This window comes from Trichoderma camerunense (genome assembly GCF_050948025.1).
Source record: "Trichoderma camerunense strain CBS 138272 chromosome Unknown V8C40scaffold_23, whole genome shotgun sequence".
Taxonomy (NCBI): Eukaryota; Fungi; Ascomycota; class Sordariomycetes; order Hypocreales; family Hypocreaceae; genus Trichoderma; species Trichoderma camerunense.
The window spans coordinates 504,926-522,985 of record NW_028145347.1 but is presented as its reverse complement, the minus strand read 5'-3'; the positions used below and the strand labels follow the sequence as shown (position 1 = coordinate 522,985).

General features: G+C 48.7%; 7 protein-coding genes across 7 annotated transcripts; 3 read left to right on the top strand and 4 right to left on the bottom strand.

The window, feature by feature from the left end:
- The first annotated feature begins 639 nt into the window (after positions 1–639).
- Positions 640–2,244, top strand: V8C40DRAFT_122597 (P-loop containing nucleoside triphosphate hydrolase protein). Its single transcript, XM_083210951.1, has 5 exons — positions 640–998; positions 1,154–1,232; positions 1,298–1,303; positions 1,360–1,551; positions 1,617–2,244. The coding sequence occupies exons 1-5, from the start codon at positions 964–966 to the stop codon at positions 1,905–1,907; spliced, it is 603 nt and encodes a 200-aa protein (XP_083068368.1). The 5' UTR covers positions 640–963; the 3' UTR covers positions 1,908–2,244.
- Positions 2,245–2,758: 514 nt separating this feature from the next.
- Positions 2,759–3,313, bottom strand: V8C40DRAFT_270540 (mitochondrial 54S ribosomal protein mL40; the record flags this gene model as incomplete). Its single annotated transcript, XM_083220195.1, has 1 exon — positions 2,759–3,313. One exon carries the CDS (start codon positions 3,311–3,313, stop codon positions 2,759–2,761), a length of 555 nt encoding a protein of 184 aa, XP_083068367.1.
- A 520-nt stretch (positions 3,314–3,833) lies between these two features.
- On the bottom strand, positions 3,834–5,709 carry V8C40DRAFT_257181 (uncharacterized protein). Its single transcript, XM_083218439.1, has 4 exons — positions 5,344–5,709; positions 4,985–5,274; positions 4,807–4,922; positions 3,834–4,750 (listed from the first exon to the last, which is right to left on the bottom strand). Exons 1-4 carry the CDS (start codon positions 5,633–5,635, stop codon positions 3,988–3,990), a joined length of 1,461 nt encoding a protein of 486 aa, XP_083068366.1. The 5' UTR covers positions 5,636–5,709; the 3' UTR covers positions 3,834–3,987.
- Positions 5,710–6,024: 315 nt separating this feature from the next.
- On the bottom strand, positions 6,025–6,927 carry V8C40DRAFT_283513 (SDR family NAD(P)-dependent oxidoreductase; the record flags this gene model as incomplete). Its single annotated transcript, XM_083221962.1, has 3 exons — positions 6,025–6,267; positions 6,324–6,565; positions 6,624–6,927. 3 exons carry the CDS (start codon positions 6,925–6,927, stop codon positions 6,025–6,027), a joined length of 789 nt encoding a protein of 262 aa, XP_083068365.1.
- A 992-nt stretch (positions 6,928–7,919) lies between these two features.
- On the bottom strand, positions 7,920–9,260 carry V8C40DRAFT_122585 (uncharacterized protein). Its single transcript, XM_083210950.1, has 2 exons — positions 8,518–9,260; positions 7,920–8,452 (listed from the first exon to the last, which is right to left on the bottom strand). The coding sequence occupies exons 1-2, from the start codon at positions 9,171–9,173 to the stop codon at positions 8,053–8,055; spliced, it is 1,056 nt and encodes a 351-aa protein (XP_083068364.1). The 5' UTR covers positions 9,174–9,260; the 3' UTR covers positions 7,920–8,052.
- Positions 9,261–10,826: 1,566 nt separating this feature from the next.
- V8C40DRAFT_257178 (uncharacterized protein) lies at positions 10,827–15,295 on the top strand (the record flags this gene model as incomplete). Its single annotated transcript, XM_083218438.1, has 1 exon — positions 10,827–15,295. A coding segment is annotated over exon 1 (3,925 nt), but the record flags the coding sequence as incomplete, so codon positions are not given.
- Positions 15,296–15,645: 350 nt separating this feature from the next.
- Positions 15,646–17,745, top strand: V8C40DRAFT_257177 (uncharacterized protein). The gene has a single exon (XM_083218437.1). The coding sequence runs from the start codon at positions 15,754–15,756 to the stop codon at positions 17,497–17,499; it is 1,746 nt and encodes a 581-aa protein (XP_083068362.1). The 5' UTR covers positions 15,646–15,753; the 3' UTR covers positions 17,500–17,745.
- The last annotated feature ends 315 nt before the right edge of the window (positions 17,746–18,060 follow it).

The following is an 18,060-nucleotide window of genomic DNA, read 5'->3' as shown; positions in this document are numbered from 1 at the left end:
AAAAATATCCCTGTCTCCGTAAGACAGTTCAATCGGCCGGCCAGGTACTAGCAGTCAACGCTACTGTGGCCGTAATGCTTCCGGCAAAGGTACAGCCCGTCCCAAGTCAAGACACTTTTGGGATGGCCGAGGCGAAGCTGAGCCGCTGGTTGGCCGGCTTGCTGCTTTATGTAATCTGGCGCGAACTCCTTCTTCTCTTCTTGAGTCGTAAAGTCCGGCCTCAGCGTCAGACGCAAGCCTCAACTCGGCCTCGATCCACCAGCAGTCTAGCGGCCCATCTTGTTGGTGAAACGTTGCTGGGCTGCATTTGCTAAGGACCTGTGCTGTGCTATGCTATTCCTCTTAGCCTTAGCAACGATAGCGCCGTGAGCAGCGCCTTTCCCCCCTTAAACCCTGCCTGTTCCTTTTCTTTTTTTTCCCTCCAGTGCTTCTTTTTTATTTTCTGCCTCACATTGATTGTCTCGCTACAGTTACAGCAGCTGCTGCAAAGTTGTGTGATTCTTTCTGCCCCTAGCCTGCCCTGATCTGATCCTCCATTGGCGCGGCCAAAGTCCTTTGCAGCCGACCGCTCGCCGCAGCGAATAACTGGAGACTCGTCCAAGCTCGTATTCCGATAAATCGCCTGGCAACCAACCAATCCGTTCCACCGCCCTGGTCCAACCCGTATCCCCTAGACGCGACAGTACGATTCTGGGAGGCAGCACAAGAGCGGCGTTCCCGAACCAAGATTCATAACATCGATAATCGAGCTCGATTTGCCCCGGGAGCCACTGCTTTTAAACTGGTCCTGTCCGTCATCCACAGATCTTCGGCGAACAAGGCCGTTGGGACTGGGGGAGTTCCGTTTGGCACAAGAATCCGACGCCTGGCCCTGTCTGCCTGCTTTCGCTTTTCGTTTCCCACTTGACGACTTTGTCCATCCATCTATCCATATCCAGCAGCTCTTAATCGCATCGCTTCAACATGGCTAGTGGGAGTCCGCAAAATGTCATCCGCAGGTACGATCGACGTCCATGCCTCTGTTATTGTTTATTGTTGTCACTGGTGGCTTTCTATTCGTTCGATGCCGGGTGTTGAGCCCATGATTTGGCTTGATCCATGGCAGAATCTGCTGGACAACGGAATTGTTTTGCTAACCAGAGCAAACTTGTAGGAAGCTCGTCATCATCGGAGATGGTGCCTGCGGCAAGACAAGTCTGCTCAGCGTCTTCACACTCGGTTATTTCCCTACAGTATGTTATTCCAAGCTCTCTCTCTACTCTAGACAAAGTGTACGCGGTCGCTAACCATGATGTAGCATTACGTGAGTTTCGATCGCGATTGCGCACCCTCACAGCCGAGATTAACCTCCCAATACAGATTCCCACCGTCTTCGAAAACTACGTAACCGACTGCAGAGTAGATGGCAAGTCCGTGCAGCTTGCTCTGTGGGATACGGCCGGCCAAGAAGACTACGAACGCTTACGACCCCTTGCCTACTCCAAGGCGCATGTCATCCTAATAGGCTTCTCCGTCGATACGCCCGATTCCCTTGATAATGTCAAACACAAGGTTCGATGGCGCCCATTCAGCATGTGATGGAATAGCTGTGTGCTGATATATTGTTGTTATTCTAGTGGATTGAGGAAGCTACTCGCCTTTGTGAAGGAGTGCCGATCATACTCGTTGGATTGAAAAAAGATCTGCGCGATGATCCCGTTGCCATCGAGGAGATGCGCAAAAAGTCACTGCGATTCGTCACTGCGCACGACGGCGAGGGCGTCGCTCGAGAGATTGGCGCCAAGAGATATCTCGAATGCTCCAGTTTGAGCGGAGAGGGTGTTGATGATGTCTTTGAGGCGGCTACCCGAGCGGCTCTCCTCACATTCGAGAAGGGGGAGAGCACAGGCTGTTGCGTTGTTCTGTAGGACTTGGAATTTCGTCCTCACGCGTCGAACGAAAGTCGACATGAAATATTTGGGCCAAAGGAAAGTGGCCGAACAACGCACCGTTACGAGCCTGCATCTTGACGAATGAGGCCATGACATGATGCTTGCATTTTCAAAGCTTGTTGCTACTTGGCAAAGCACAGTTCATCCCCATCTCTGCTGAGAAGAGTATAAGCGCAATGCTTTTCTCTCCATTACACGGCCTTTGAAACTAATGTTTCTTCCTTCCTTGGAATTGCAGCTGATTACATCACATCAAGTATTGCATAAAAGCATACATACAACCACTACGAGAACATGGTCTCGGCCTGAGAGGGTCGAGGTTACCAGCCGTCCTTTCGCCGTTCTTTCTGGTTTACCTTATTGGAAAGCTCTGTTTATTTTTTACTCTTGGATTTTTAAATGCTGTTTTTATCGCAAATGTTTGGCAAGCGTATTCTGTCGCAGCGGAGAAAAAGCGCTTCAAAGCGAGGCGGTTTCAACCTCTGTACTAATATGGTGGATGGCATAGATCAATAACTGGTATATTGTGTTTTTTTGTCCCATTTTTGTGGTATATGGGACTTTTTTTGGGCGGAAAAGGGTGAATGATGGAGAGGGCGATTTTTATACTCTGCTATTTTAGCAATAAGAATGTCGAGTCTCCCAATTGAATGCTCATGCCATCACTTGTGATCTATTCTTCTCCACTATGCTCACTTTATTTTGACCACGCTATCGATTTTGGATATATCATGGGTGGTATTATACAATTCTTCATATTCATACATGGCGTCTATTTCGTTTCTTCTTCTTTTTTCCCTCCTGCCAGCTCCAAATCGTTCCCTTCTCTACCTCTTCCAATCGTGATTCCACGGCTCTTTCGCAGGGCTATCCGTCTGGAACCTAGCATACTCTATCGGCACGCCCTCAAGTCCATAGACGCCCTTCTTCTCCATGGCGACTCGGTACAGATATCCCTCGCCCCTCGACCCAGGCCCGACCGTCTTGCGCAGCTCCTCGCAGGCATTGTACATGCCCGCGTGCATCCTGCTCCTCTCCTTCTCGATGGCCTCGTGCTGCTTGCGGCGGAAGAGCATCCAGGCGCGGTGGATGGTCCAGTGGCGGAGGTAGCGCTGGCGGGCCATGCGCAGGGGAGGGGGCGCCGGGGAGAACATGTTGCGGCGGAGGGTGCGGATGCGGTTGAAGTTTTCGGACTTGGGGGCAGAGCGGTTGCGGCGGGCGGTTTTGGGGGCGGAGGCTGGGGTGGGAAGTTTGCGGGCGAGGGAGGAGGAGGTTGTCGAGAAGAGGCGGGGGGTTGTCATGGTTGTGGTTGTGGTTGAGGGTGTGGTTCGTGAGAGGAGGGAGAGGCGGCTGAAGAGCCCGGTGATTGAAGAAGATGCCATTGTGGAGAGATTGTTGAGTTGGAGATGTTGATTTATTGTTTGTATCTCTCAAGGAGTGAGGCAATCGGGATTCAACGAATCTCGCCTTGGTGTTGAGAATCTTTGTCGGATGATTTGAAGTGTCGATGTTTGGGTGCCCGCTCCTTGGATTTGAATTGAGTGTGTCTAGAGCGAGACCCGAATCAATTCTTCCCTCCTCTTTCTATATATCGAGATGGGATGGGAAAAGACGGCGCGAATGGAGCTATTTGTCGCTTTGCTCGTGTGATTTGCTGAAGCTTTACTTGACGCTATCGCCAGAGAAAATGCGATGATGGTGCGCGGCGGATAAACTTAAATCCGGCTAAACTATTCTGCCGTAAGTCTCGCGATGAAAGTTACAGCGCAGAGATTATGCTGAAAGACATGTTTCTTGTTTTTTAATTTATTTTATTCAATTTTTTCCCCTTATATAATCAGTGAATTTCATTTTTCTTCCACAATTTCTTTGTTGTGAAGCTGGTAATGGAACTTTGAATCAGTCTGAGCTCTGCTCTCTAGTACAGAGTACACTAGCTACATTGCTTGTCTGCAACACCGTGTTAATGGAATCAAGTGGAATTTTGTCGTAATTATTCTCCTAATAACTTCCAGTCATGTATATCGTCTATGGTACAGTTGTAAATCCTCTCTGCTCAATTCTTGTTTTGATAAATATCGACGCGATCCTCTCCCGTTTTCCCACCATTCAACACACCAATCATGTTGCAGCATCCGTATAGGCTCTCTGCTGCAATGATGTCAATGTTTTCGAGCCAAAGGAGGTTTTTGACATATTCAATGGCCTCTTCGGCAGTGGGATAACCCAGCGTTCTTATTGACTGCCTCAATTCGATAAGGAACGGGACTTGTGCTTCGGGATCCAGTAATGAGCAAGCTATCACAATCGCCCAGAGACGTATTTGTTGGAGCTGTACAGGAACCTCGTAACAAGGCAATTGAAGTAGTTTGCCAAGTCGTTCTCCAAGGGGGTCTATATCAGCCCAGTGGAAAGATGCCAATTGCTTCAACTTTGACATGACCATCAAGCATGCGAGCTGTACCATTCTCTGCACAACAAAGACAGGATAGTCTGTATGTGGATCGTCTTCTGGAGATTTAGGTATTGATAGTATAAAGTGACTCGCAGATCCCAATTTCTCGGCCAGAGCCGCGTCATGAGTCCAGAATAGGGGATCGTTGGTATTCCGATTGACCATCGCGATGACTGATGCTGTTACTCTTAGCATGCCGTATATCCGCTCTCCTTGAGGTGCCATCGTCTTAGCATCGCTGAGTAAACTTTGTAACGTATCTGACATGTCGCTTTCATAATTCATTTCCGAAGGATTGACGCAGTGTTTTGGAATGGGAAATCGAGGATAGCGATCGAGCATGGAAGCGCCCATTAAATCAACACTATTCACTTATTAGCAGTTGTAGGAATCTCGATCCTGACAAGCAGAGATACTCACAAAAAAGCCATCAATGAAATCTCCCTGTCCAATTCGTCAAACCCGTTGCGAAGATGATATATCCGCTCCAAACCATTCATATGCATAGAATACCGACTCCAGTTTCCCACGCGTGTCTAGACAAGGTAAAGTATTTAGCGTCTGGTTAGACTAAAACAACGGCTGAGGGTTTTCTTACATCAATGCATATAAATCCCATAATAATTGCTATGACGCCCATGCTTACACACTCTTCGCGACTACTCAGTCGGCGGGATAGCTGGTTGAGTGATCTACTGTAATACTTATTCGCCTCGGGGTTGCTTAAATACTCCACGCCGGGACAGGATGTGATATCTTCCTCTGCAGCACGACCTCGAATCACAATGGCCTGCGCCAGCCATAGATCAAACGCGGTTGGGTCTGAGAGGCCAATTTGAACCCATGAGGTGCGGAACGGTCGATATACATAGTCGGCCTCAGCAGCCACTACGATGTGCGTTAAGGATATGATTCCCAGTAACAATTATAGATGAACCGTATGAATCAGACACTTACTGAAGCTGATAAGTTCGCAAGCGCGAGCATTCGTGTCAACGAAGTGTAATTGAAACGACGGTGGCATTCTCCCAAGAGGTGGTGACTCAGCCGCCTCAATCTTCACTGGCTTTGCCTCAGATGCATCTCCACTAGAAGCGACTTCAAGAGGAATAATCTTATATCTTGGCTTTTTGCGCTTCGAACGACCGACGTCTGCCATGACATGGCGGCGAACGTAGGCCAGGTTGTGGCGGCTCCGACTCTCTTCTGGGTGTGAGATGTTGACAAAGGAGAATTGCTTAGAGCCCATGATGAAATGCACAGACAAGTTTTGGTGGAACAAAGAGAAACTTGAATTCGAATTAGTAGTTTGAAAAGACCAAGTTTTAGTTGCATAGATGTAGATTCGGAGACGGGGAGCCGCATTAATAAATGCTCGGGTAGCCTGCCGAGAATCTCCAGTCCCTTTTTTAGCACCAAATCCTAGTCGGTGGGCTTGTCGCTCCACATGATTCCCGGACGAATGCGGAGGAGACGTCACCACAGGAAATACGGAATAACAGTTGGACAGTGTAAGAAGAGTTTAGAAAACTAGGTAATTTGGCATGTGAAGGCTAAATAAATACTATATCTTATTTAGGACCTGTTCTCGCGGGAGATGAATTTGTCCGAGTTAAGAGTTACCACAACTGGACCTTGTTAATTGCCAACTATGCCGCCACTAACAGAGATGCACTCTCCAGTAATCCATCGGCTCTTCTCATTTGCAAGAAGCAGCACTGAGTCTGCAATATCCTCGACTGTTCCAAATCGCCTCTCTGCTCGTGTCAAGTTGAGCAACCCTTCCTTCAACATTTCAAACTCTTCAGCCTTCAGTGAGTCGGTGAGCACAGGGCCGGGCATCACCGTGTTAATGGTGATGCGTTTGTTGTCGCTTCCAAGCTTTCCAATTGTTAGCTCCTGTCAGACGACTGGCCTTGAATTTGTTTAACACTTACATCTCTTGCCAGACTGTACGTCAAAGCGTCCATGGCTGCCTTTGCGGCTCCGTAAACGGCCTCGATACCGAGCTTGGATGCTACGCTGCCGACATTGATGATCCTTCCACCTTGTGGCATGTGTGGGACTGTAGCTTGAATGAGATACAGTGGCCCCAAAACACAAGTATTGAATGTTTTTTCGACATTCTCTTGGCCCATGATCAAGGCAGGCTCTCGCGAAGCCCATGCGGCATTGTTAACTATGCATTAAGTTATCAGCTCAAGCCTCCATGGTATCATTCAATGGCAAACACTCACCAAGGATGTCGATACGATCAACACCGAATCCTTCGACTGCCTTTTCAACTAGTTTCTTGGTTCCCTCAGGCGTGGCGACATCCTGTTGAATAATCACGACGCTGCCCTTGCCTGCCACTTCTTCAATGCTCGCTGCAACTTTCAAAGATCGAGGAGCAGTGGCTTCCGAGACATAGTTGATAGCAACACGGGCACCATTACGAGCAAGAGCAAGGGCGATGGCGGCTCCGATGCCGTTCTCTTTACCGGAACCAGTGATGATGGCAGTCTTGCCGGCCAGGGAGAGGGAGTCTGAGGTTGACATTGTGAGATAGTTTAGTTATAGAGAATTGTATAATAGAAGATTGATTGTGATTGCCCAAGATGAACTTGGAAGACGAGATGAAGACTGTATTTATAACTTTGCTTCACGTTACCACTTCTGCTGTATCTTGACAAACTACATCTTCAACCCCTTCATGAGTCAGTCGTCAGTCGATTTGCTGATTTGTAAGACGAGAAATCGATGGAATTACAATTATTCTGTTACAAATTGAACCATGATGAAATTATTTCCATGTTTGAAGCCTATCATGAACTGTTTACACCGTGTAAGTGGTTCTGTATGGGAGCTAGCATCTCGTCTGCGACGAAAATGGAAGTAAGAGAACCTTGCCTGCACTAGCATTAGGTGGATCCAGCGCCAGAGATCAGATCCATAGACTATTCCAGGAATAGAAAAAGGACATCCCTGTCTGCATAAGCCCGGGATATTCACGGCCTCCATGGCTTCCACGGACACCCAAGTTTGTCCGAGTGCAACACAGTTGGCGATCAGGAGGAAGAGATGGATGTAAAAGGAGAGTGTCAAGTGAAAAAGATTCCATCAGAGCTTTTGTTTAGTAATTATGGTCAATTTTGCATTTGCTTTTAGCCAGAATAGGGCTTCGAATATGACTCACTGTGGTTGTTGAAGATGGTACGGGCGCCGAGCAAATGTTCAACCAGGCCTCAACCATGAGTTGGCAGCCTACTTGCACCTTTTTGCCGACGCATCAGGCTTTATAGAGAAATGATATAGACCAAAATTCTCTAGGCTAATTGATTGTTAAACATTGTAATCGTCTCTACAGACAAGTTGTCATTTACAATCAGTATTAGGGGACCAATAAGCTATGGCAATTAGGTTAATAAATGTGTAGCTGTCCCCAGCCTATGGTATCAACTCCGTTTTATGGTAATGAAAGAACTAAAATAAAGAGTTGTCTACGGGTTCATTGTTCTCACTTCGTTCAGTTTTTCTGAATCTAAACCAAATGACATTCTTCTAGAAATAATAACAGTTCTGGTATCTTAAAAAACAATCCAAGTACACTCCAAGTGGATATACAATAAAACATTCGCTCATAATCGTCTCTCCAAGACGCCATACCCACGTTACCCATCCATGCTACCCTGATTGTATGCTCTTGTACGACAGATAGACCTGCAATGCACCCTCGACACTCTGCACAATGCCGAAGAATATAGTAACTGCAAAAACGAGTATCGCTATCCAAAACGTGTACCATTGGACGCCATTCCTTCTATCAAACCACCATTGCGAAATGTTTCTAGGACTGGACTCATCAAACGCCTGCTTCAGGATAACAAGTTGATCATGCCAGTAGTTAAAATTCTCAAGTCTGCGCTCCCGGGTACGAAGAGAACCGCATTTTAATAGTCGCGGGTCAATCTTGGCAATACTCTTTAACCAGTTCGTTGTCTCATTATCTGAGGAGGGGAAGAGAAGGGCAAGGGTGTCTAGCGTTTCTTGGAGAAATGATGCCGGAAACGGGCTGTTGTCTAGGCTATATTGTTGTTAGTCGATTGTCTGGGCTTTGTATCGTTTATTTGGTAGGATTTGTCTGCTTACGTTTTTTGAAGCTGAAGAAAGCTCGCGCAGTGAAAAATAAAGACAACCTGGTCGTCATCCACAAGACGGAGATGGTCTGCCAAGTTTGTTGTCCATCGAATCTCAATGCCCGCTATGCGATTCAAGTTCCTAGCCGTGAATACTTTGCCAAGTTTAGGCCGATCTGCTTGCAGCGTCTTCTGAGGACAGAAATAAGTCGCCAAAGCATTATTCAACGAACCACTCTTCCATGGTACAGCAGTCAATCCGGATAGACCAGCAGAAATCCCATTAAGCTCAATCTCCGTCATGACAAGCAGGCTTGCGCACATGTCTATGCCATGGTTGATGTCGGCAGCAGTAGATGCAGACGGGCACTTTTCCGCAACTACTACTTGCTCAAATATTTCATCTCTGGAAGCCCCATCTAGGATTCTTCTGGCGATCAAGGCAATGTCTGCGTGGGAGTCGGCACAGAATCCGTCACAGCCATCGAGTCGCAGGCGCTGAATACGCTTGGAATAATATTTAAAGTAAGGCGACATGCTGCCATGACGGTCTGAGGCCTCCCATAGTGCCTCAAGCAGCCCCTCCTGTACCGATCCTGAGATTGGGAATTTCTGCAGCGGCTCATTTAAGGCCTCAGACTGCGATAAATGAGAGATATGAGGATTCATCGCGATGACATTGGATTCAAACGATATTCGGGATTACAGAAGGTTAAGGATATACAGAATCATTGCATTTTGTTCACTTTTCTATCGACGGGGCGATTTTTGAGGCTCTTTACCGAGGTTTTGGATGGTCACCCTCACTTATACCAGGATTCGTGGCGGAATAGGTAAGGCGGACACAGCCTTCAAAGATCCGCTAACAATGGGACACGCATGGTTGATGTTGATTGGAATCAAAGTCGTTACAACAACAACAGTCAAAGGTTACTAGGATGGGATAAATCCAGAAAGAAAATCATCATCGCCAAGTAATGCACCGTCTCTATGCTATGTTTATTCATGCTCCAGACCTTAGATCTCAACTCTTCTTCAGTGGATTTACAGCAGTTTAACACATCGTCTCACGGTCTTGCAGATGTATTGTTGTTGCCTGCATGCAACCCTCTTTATAGTTGGTGTGATTGTCGGCGGCTAATATGCCCCCCAACTGCAGCATTTGAGCCTCCCTGTGAGCCTTACGCACTCCATCAACCTTGTCTGCATACGCATATCGAGGCAGTGCACGAAGATGTCGCATCCAATAGTTGATGGGAGTGACATCAGGAATCACAAGCACTACCAAAGCGTTGCCGTTCCTTTCCTTTCCCCCCTCAGACCCAAGTCCAACTAACACTATTTCTCAATAATACACTTCTTGCCTGGCGAAAGTTACACTTACCAGGCATCTCCCTTCTGACACTTACAAATTCCGCCATCTCAAAGTACACTAAATGAGTCAACGGCCAACAACTCTGTTTGACTGTCCCGGTGAATACAGCCACTAAAGAGCGCCGCGATGAATATCGTTTCGCGAAGCCCAAAGACGTGGCCATACGCGCAGAGTTCGGCACAGGACTCCGTCGGAAAGTTATTAGGGACACTCCATCCAGGGCTGCTCGGCGACATCCTCTGTTGGGAGGCCAAGGGGGAGGCCCGGAGGTTATTCGAGAGCAGCCTCAAAAAGTCCATCCTCGACTACTTGCTCGAGCACAGCGACAAGGCGCAAGAGTCTGGCAGCTACCTTTCTATCCCGCTGTTCATGGTTGGAAAGAGGGCAAAGAGAGCAAAGCCTGTTGTCATGCTCGTGTCGGACGATAAAGTCGCCCGCAAGGAAGCTTATGATTTGATTCTTCATAGCGACATCATGACCAATTACCCGGGCTTCGAAATTGGGCACTCAGACTTTGAAAAGCTCATGGCTTGGGCTGGCGACAGCGTCTCGGTTTTCTCATTACAACAAGAAGGCACTTCAGATTGTTATCGATTAATCTCAGGCCAAGAGGTCTCTGGCAAGGAGGTCTCGAGCAGGAAGATTATTTCCAGTGCCGGGCTGAGAGCTCTTGGGATCGAATCCATCACGAGAGCTCGCAGCCTATATGAAGATCACTTTAGAGACGATGACGCATCTTCTGTCCACTCTTCCGCGCCCAAAAAGGGTCTGGGCCTTGCAGCAGCTGCTCTCGCCGTAGCCGGTGCCGCAAAGTATCTCCAGGCTGGCAAAGTCGAAAAGGAAGAGAGACATCGAGGCCGCAGCCGAAGCCGAGGCTATAATTCCTCTGATGATAATCACTCACCTTCTCGCTCTCGCTCACGCTCACGCTCACGTCGCCGCCAGCGTAGCACCTCTCCGTTAGCCAAGGCCGCATTCGAGACTGCCACCGGAGCTGGCCTCGTCCAGCGTCTCCGCAGCAGGTCAAGGACGCGATCCAAGCCACGACTTAGACGCGGATCTCACGGCAAATCGACGCTCAAGGGCAGCTTTTCTACGTCGGCCAAGCCAGGCTCCATTCGAACGGCCACTGCCGGCGGTGTTGTAAGCTATATGAACAAACACATGTTGCTGAGCATCAGCCATTTCTTGAAAGATTCACCGTCGATCGAGTTGCCAGCCCATAAGTTCGAGGCGAGCCAGATCAGCGACTTCGAAATAACAGGCTTGGGCGACTTCGACGATGACGACGACGATGAGACAGACACGGAATTTGTTGAGACTGTGAGGCAGGGCAGCGTTTCAGATGTGGACGAGAGTAAAGACTCCGAGATGGACGACTCGTATACTCCTACATCAGCCTCAGAAAGCGATAGAAATTCTCAGAGGCGACTCTCCATTTCTCCGCAAGAACCCAGCTCCCCGGAAGGGCGGTTAATCGGCAAAGGCAAACCAGTTATCTGCAGTGAAGAACTCGACTATGCGCTCTTTGAGTTGGATGTGAACTCCCCTTCACAATCCTTACTCAAGAACGCAATTTCTCTTACTGATGTGGACAAAATCGAATCTGGTCCCCGCAACACAGCTGTGAAGACTGTGGCCTCAAACGGTAGAGTCGTCCATGGACTCATGTCGGAAGATACACTTCCCGTACGGCTTCCTCACTCTAAAGAGTTCACCGAGGTATATACTGCGAGATTCTTTGGGTCACTTGGTCCTGGAGACTGTGGAGGCTGGGTCAGAGACAAAGTTACTGGTCGCCTCTTTGGACACGTCTTTGCAGGCAATTTATCCAACGGCCTGACTGCCATTATGCCCGCCAAACTTGTTTTCGAAAATGCTCGAGCTCTGTTGGATCAACAATTTGCATTGACGGCGCACCAAAATCAATATAACGAATTTAGCTTCTCTGCACTGAAAGAAAAAGTCGAATATTACTTCTCTATTGAAAATTTGGCCGGGGATCTATATCTCCGCGCGCGAATGGACTCGCAAGGCTTTGTGCCTTTACACCTTATTACCTCTTTCAAAGGTATGCGACAGCTCACAGACGATATTGATATAGTTCGCGCGGTTTGTGAGTTCTCTGTTGAACTCGATTTCGCCGTTGGTGATGATGGCATCGAGCGCGTGCGACGAAGCCAGGGGTGGGAAAGCTTCGTGTTGCCTCTTGACGAACGGGATGAGTCTGCTCGAAACTCCGGACCAGCCTATCTTTCCTTCAAGAATCGAGAACTGAAGCCCCATCATAAGCTACAAGAACTCAAGCAGGCGACATTGCAGAGCATAGATGATGATGATGATGACAGCACATATGGCTCTGCGGCAAAAAGGCCGCTGTCACTTCCTAAAGGCATCACCAATATGTTTAGATCAAGGGTCGAGCAAGCTAAACTCGTCAAGAAATACGTCTGCCGAGATCCAACCGCCGCAGGTCTTTATTCTGATGTTAAGCCTGATTTTCCGCTCTCCCAGTGCCCAGAATGTTCGTCCGGGAAGACGTATAATGCATATTATATGGCAGCAGACCACCTCCGGCGGAGGCATTTCCAACGGCATTATCAAGAGACACTTGTCAACAGCAACAGCAGGGTCGTTCGTTTATCGTCAGCTGTGTCGGATCTCCGGTTATGGACTGAGGAGGTTCTTGTGAAGGCGGATGAGCCTCTTGGCTCATCCATTGCAGAGGTTACTGAAGATGAAGCTTCGCATTCAACCGAGAATGCTTCCACTTCTCGGGACGTCACTAAGAATGTTTCCCCTTCTTACGACGTCAATAAGAATGGTTCCCCTTCTTATGATGCGAATGAGAAAGTTTCCCCTTCTCACGATGTCAACGAGAATGTTTCCACTTCTCACGACGTCGGTTCATCTGAGAATGTTTCCCCTTCTCACGACGTCGATTCATCTGTGTCATCATTTCAGCCTCTGACAGATGCGCCCTTCCCTTATCCCAGTTTTGATCGTGTCGAGCCCTTTGCGCCACTGTACGCATCCTGGAACACGTCGTTACCCGGGCTCAGCTTCTCACCACATTCAGTGTCAACGGCGACTCCCAGTTCAATTGCCAATTCTCCTTACCAGTTATATAATGTCAGTCCTCATGGACTACAATCACAATTCCAGGTTATTGGAGAAGAGTTGGATGAAGTTCCCGGTTTAACTTCCGATTCTCTTGAAGGGATTGTTCGTGAGTTGTATCAATCGTCCTACAGTTTTGATCCCCTTGCACCATCATATAAACCACTTGAGGGACCGCCGTCGGCCGCGTACGCGCCAAATATATCAGCCAGTGATGATTTCCGACTTTATGACGCATATTTCTCCCCATTAACATCCCCAGTTCTCACTTCATCGGATGTGCCCTCAGTTCCAGCCGCTGCGATGAAGATGGATGAAGGTAGCTCATCAGCAGCTCCTATCGTTGCATCGCGTCAAGCCATCGCTGGTCGTTCAAGCGGACGCTTGAGCGGACGCTTGAGCTCAGATCAGAGGCGCAAATCATCCAAGTTCTTATGCACCATTTGTAACGACCATCCAGGTGGCTTCCGAGGGCCTCATGAACTCGATCGTCATATGCGTCGACATGAGAGCAACAAGATGACAAGGAAGTTTATATGCCGCGACCCGACCTCCCTTGGCATCAAGCCCGATATCCAAGCCATCAATTCGCTATCGAATTGCAAATCTTGCTTGGCACAGAAGCAGTACGATACTGTAACCGGAGCAATATCTCACTTATACTTTGAGCATATGATAGATCCATCAAATCAAGGCAAAAGACCGTCGACAAAACAGCTCAAGGATTGGTGTTGTGAAGTGCAAGTTGATGGAAACGGGCGAATACTGGCACAAGCTGATGACCCAAGTGCAGCACTGCAAGACGAGAGGGATGATATTCCTGGTTTCCTAAAGGCTCTAGACAGTCACAAGACTTTGGAGTCATTCGAGCCAGGCAAGGAAGGAGAATCAGCAACGAGCAGAATGGTGGCTCAGCTATCCAAGTTCCAGCAGATGAGGGAGTCTAACAACGCCTTGACCGAGCCGATGACTTCTTCAATGCAGCTTGGTCGTTCCTCAACTGTTTCAAGCAGACAGCCCGATGGAACGATTTACACCGAGGGCGAGCCCTCGGCGATGGACTGCGACGACGACAACGAAGATACGGAAATGACCTCCGATATACCAGAGCCCTCCGGCTCACCGCTACGGGGTGTTATAGGTTCTGACGTTCAGGAGATTGTTTGCTCCAACTGCTCTGCCCAAGATAGTCTGGTTTGGCGGACAAGCCCAGAAGAGAAAGCTCTTTGCGCGGATTGCAGCAGAAATCTGCCCACCTCTCAAGATTCTGCACGGTCATCGTACATCAACCTTTTCTCTTCCCCTGCCAACGCAGTTCGGCGAGAACGACAAGCTCAGCGTGAGCGAAAAGCTCAGGAACAGCGCGACCACGCCCTGATTGGAGACGGAAGAGGTTCAATGACCAATTTTCTCTCTTCCACTGCCGCCACAACTCGACAGCAGCAATATCTTGAACAATTGCAGCAACCACCTCGCAGCAGCAAGCGGCCAAGGCCTGTGGTGGCATGTATCGAGTGTCGGAAGCGTAAGACGCGATGTGATGGCCAATATCCTTGCTTGCCGTGCCATAGGTCGAACCGTTCTTGCAAGAGAGTCGACCAGGGCTCGTTTAACCCCTCTGTGGGCTCAGACGCAGAAGTAGCTGAATCTCACATGGCACCCTGGGTTCAAGATAACATCAGCGAGCCATTCGCAAGCGTGGCCAATGCCTTCAAGAACTCTCTCCTATCTCGGCAGCCTGAGCTCGCCCGAAATCGAGGGAGGTTGATCACCAAGGCTGGCCATAGCCAGAGTACACACACCACCGATACCTCTACTGCCATTGGTACCGGAGACATCAATGATACCAAGGCTGGTGTTCATGATGAAATTTCGAGGCTCCGTGCTGGCTTAGCGTCTCCCAACGATGTCGATTCGGATGGCGTGCGTCACACCAATGCGGATAGATGGCTTATGAAATGATAACTTTCCATCGGAAAAAAAAAACGAGAAAAAAACATGAAAGAAAGAAAAATCAGAAAGAATTGGGTTGCATGGGCAGTATGCCTAAAACAATATCACTGCCAACTGTTACCCGCACTGATGGAGAAGTGTCCAGCTCCTTCAGATTTACGGAAGTTAGGCCACGACGAAATGGCTATGGAAATGATTGAACAGCTAGAGACGGAAGATTGATTCAATGTGTCTTTGTTACGAGGATTGGAAAAGCCCTCTCATTCATTTGTATATATTGTTTGTATCTTATACGGGCTAAGCTACCTAGTATATGGCGTTTATGGAACTTTGTAAAGTATATACCAACTCTTGCTCATATATGCATCAGCCTCACCGTTTCCAAGCCACTGTAAACGCAAACAATACAAATGATATTCGTAACATAATAAGCAGATACCTGTAACGTAGGGTATTCTCATATCGTCCAGAGTACTCTGTATATCCTTCTCGATATTCTCGATATCAACATACCTTCTCAAGTATCGACTCCTTCTACCCTAAAACATCAATTCATGGGACAATTAGGGGAAGGGCACTAATGCGGGGCACTAGTAGATACACAAGATTGCACGCTAATTTAGCGCAGTCCCAAGTACTCGTGGCTTCTGCTGTTAAGGCGAGTTGGACCCCTGAACAGCCTACGCCTAAAATAAACCGTTGATTGAAACCTCTGGCCAACACACCAACATTCCTTTATCTCGTTGCTTTTTTTCCTTCCTCTTCTCTTCTGTCGTGCTTTTTGCACATGCGGCTGGCTACATGTTAGTCGCGGCTTTCCTGCGCAATGGCTTGGGCCTCTTGGTGCCTGTGGCGATAGCCTGCACGATTTACCTCTATCTTTATCCCTTCTTCGGTGGTTGCGCGTTTCCCCTGCCCTCGAGAGACGCCCACGAAGCGTTTGAGGCGACCAAACGACTCCATTGGCCCTTCAACGAGACCCAAACCGATGCAGACCATGTGCCTACTCAACTGGCTCCCTTTCGACTCCTCGCTCTGGGCGATCCTCAGCTCGAAGGCGACACTTCGGTCGCGACGGTCATTCTAGGCACATTCCCCCACGTAATCAGCATCTACAAGCATCTCACCTTTCAGACGGAACACTGGTGCTTTCGAGAGCGCATCCGCTGGACGGTGCACGATATCGTCGATGTATTCTTCGAAGATATTCCCTATTATCTCGACTCTTGGCGCAAACGTCTCGATCTCATCGGCAACGACTTCTACCTCGCCCACATCTACAGAACCCTACACTGGTGGTCGCGCCCGACACATGTGAGCGTTCTTGGCGACCTTTTAGGCAGTCAGTGGATCGAAGACGATGAATTCGAGAAGCGAGGCCACAGGTTCTGGGAGAGGACTTTCCGAGGCGGAGAGAGAGTGCCGGATGATATCGCCACGTGGCCAGCGCACGAATATGATTTGACGGGCATGCTAGACGGATCCGAGGCGGAGGAGATTTGGACAAAGAGAATCATCAATGTTGCTGGCAACCACGATATCGGATATGCTGGAGACTTGACCGCCGAGCGATTGTTGCGGTTCGAGCGTGTCTTTGGCAAGGTCAACTACGAGCTTCGATTTGGAATTCCCATCAACGACTCGGATGTGTTGGCCACTATTCATAACGACCAAACAAACCCCCACTCTCCCCGACTGGAACCCGAGATCCGTATCGTCGTTCTCAATGACATGAATCTCGACACCCCTGCCAAGGACACCGACCTGCAAGATGAGACATACAAATTCATTAACGCCGTCATCGGAACCTCGGCCGCCGTCGAATACTCGGGCATCTTCACCCTCGTCTTAACCCATATTCCGCTGTATAAACCCGAGGGTGTCTGCGTCGACGCACCCTTTTTCGACTTTCACAGCGCAGAAGACGGAGGTGGTGTGAAGGAGCAATATCTGCTGAGTTCGGACGCAAGCAAAGGCTTCCTCGAGGGCTTCTACGGCATGAACAAAGATCCCTACGCGGCCGGTGCCGGACGAGGCCGCAAGGGCTTGATTCTCAACGGACACGATCACGAGGGCTGCGACACATATCACTTCATCAACCAGACAAACGGCACGGATCCTAGTGAACGCTTCTGGGAGGTGGCCAGATGGCGTGATGCCCAGGCTCGAGGACTGCCGAACCTGACCACTTCAGGTGTCCCAGGCAGACGAGAGATTACGGTGCGTAGCATGATGGGCGACTTTAGCGGCAATGCGGGCCTTCTCAGCATGTGGTTCAACCAAGAGACGTGGGAGTGGGAGTACGAGTTTGTCAATTGTCGTCTGGGTACACAGCACTTTTGGTGGTTCGTCCACTTTTTGGATTTGGGAGTCGTCATCGCTTTCCTGGTGTACATTGTTGTGAGCATTTTGGGGTTTGTAGGAGTTGATGTGGACGCACGCTTCTTTCAGCTGGTTGCCTGGATATGGCGCAAGTTGGCTCCGGCATGGCTCAGGAGGAGGGATGAGGCGGCGACACAGAACGGACATGCTAGGATAAAAGGGTGATTGGATATAATAGCGAATACCCCCAAGTTTTCTTGTACGATAATAGACGTGTTTATGTAGTATACGCATGAATTGGGGTGGGACTTTTTTTGTATCGTGTTTGCTGGGCTTCTTTTGTAATGGTAAAGGAACGCATGGCTTGTGAATGCATAGCTGGAGGCAGTTATATTTACAGCTCTATGATGATATGGATTTCTATAGGCTTAATATGAACATGGCTCGATCAATATTGCCTTTTATATTAAAGAGGCTAGACTTTTATTTGATACCCGGCAAGTCGTATTCGGACCTCTAAACATCATCTAAAGCAAATCAGCCTGGAAACATGTGTAAAGACATCAACGTTTGCCTTTCATCATCCATAGTCACTGCTGTGCGACGCCATCTGTAAAGGCCATGCACAAGATCCTCATCTCGTGTTTGCCGCTGCCGAGTAACGTATACAAGAATTCAAGCATATACCATGTAACACTGAAATCTAACTCTTTGTGCCTCTCAATGTGAGCTGAACCGGCTACAATTCCCTGAAGACAAAAGAGCTTGTTTGTCCGTATGAACAGC

What these genes read in the sequence shown, in the direction of transcription:
- V8C40DRAFT_122597 (XM_083210951.1), top strand. Translation starts at nt 964, where the DNA reads ATGGCTAGTGGGAGTCCGCAAAATGTCATCCGCAG. An exon ending in CCGCAAAATGTCATCCGCAG is followed by an intron (nt 999 to 1,153) that starts GTACGATCGACG and finishes GCAAACTTGTAG; the next exon opens with GAAGCTCGTCATCATCGGAG. An exon ending in TTGATAATGTCAAACACAAG is followed by an intron (nt 1,552 to 1,616) that starts GTTCGATGGCGC and finishes TTGTTATTCTAG; the next exon opens with TGGATTGAGGAAGCTACTCG.
- V8C40DRAFT_257181 (XM_083218439.1), bottom strand. Translation starts at nt 5,635, where the DNA reads ATGGGCTCTAAGCAATTCTCCTTTGTCAACATCTCACACCCAGAAGAG. An exon ending in TGGGATTTATATGCATTGAT is followed by an intron (nt 4,923 to 4,984) that starts GTAAGAAAACCC and finishes TACCTTGTCTAG; the next exon opens with ACACGCGTGGGAAACTGGAG. An exon ending in ATTTCATTGATGGCTTTTTT is followed by an intron (nt 4,751 to 4,806) that starts GTGAGTATCTCT and finishes ATAAGTGAATAG; the next exon opens with TGTTGATTTAATGGGCGCTT.
- V8C40DRAFT_122585 (XM_083210950.1), bottom strand. Translation starts at nt 9,173, where the DNA reads ATGAATCCTCATATCTCTCATTTATCGCAGTCTGAGGCCTTAAATGAG. An exon ending in TTTCTTCAGCTTCAAAAAAC is followed by an intron (nt 8,453 to 8,517) that starts GTAAGCAGACAA and finishes ACAACAATATAG; the next exon opens with CCTAGACAACAGCCCGTTTC.
- V8C40DRAFT_257177 (XM_083218437.1), top strand. Translation starts at nt 15,754, where the DNA reads ATGTTAGTCGCGGCTTTCCTGCGCAATGGCTTGGGCCTCTTGGTGCCT.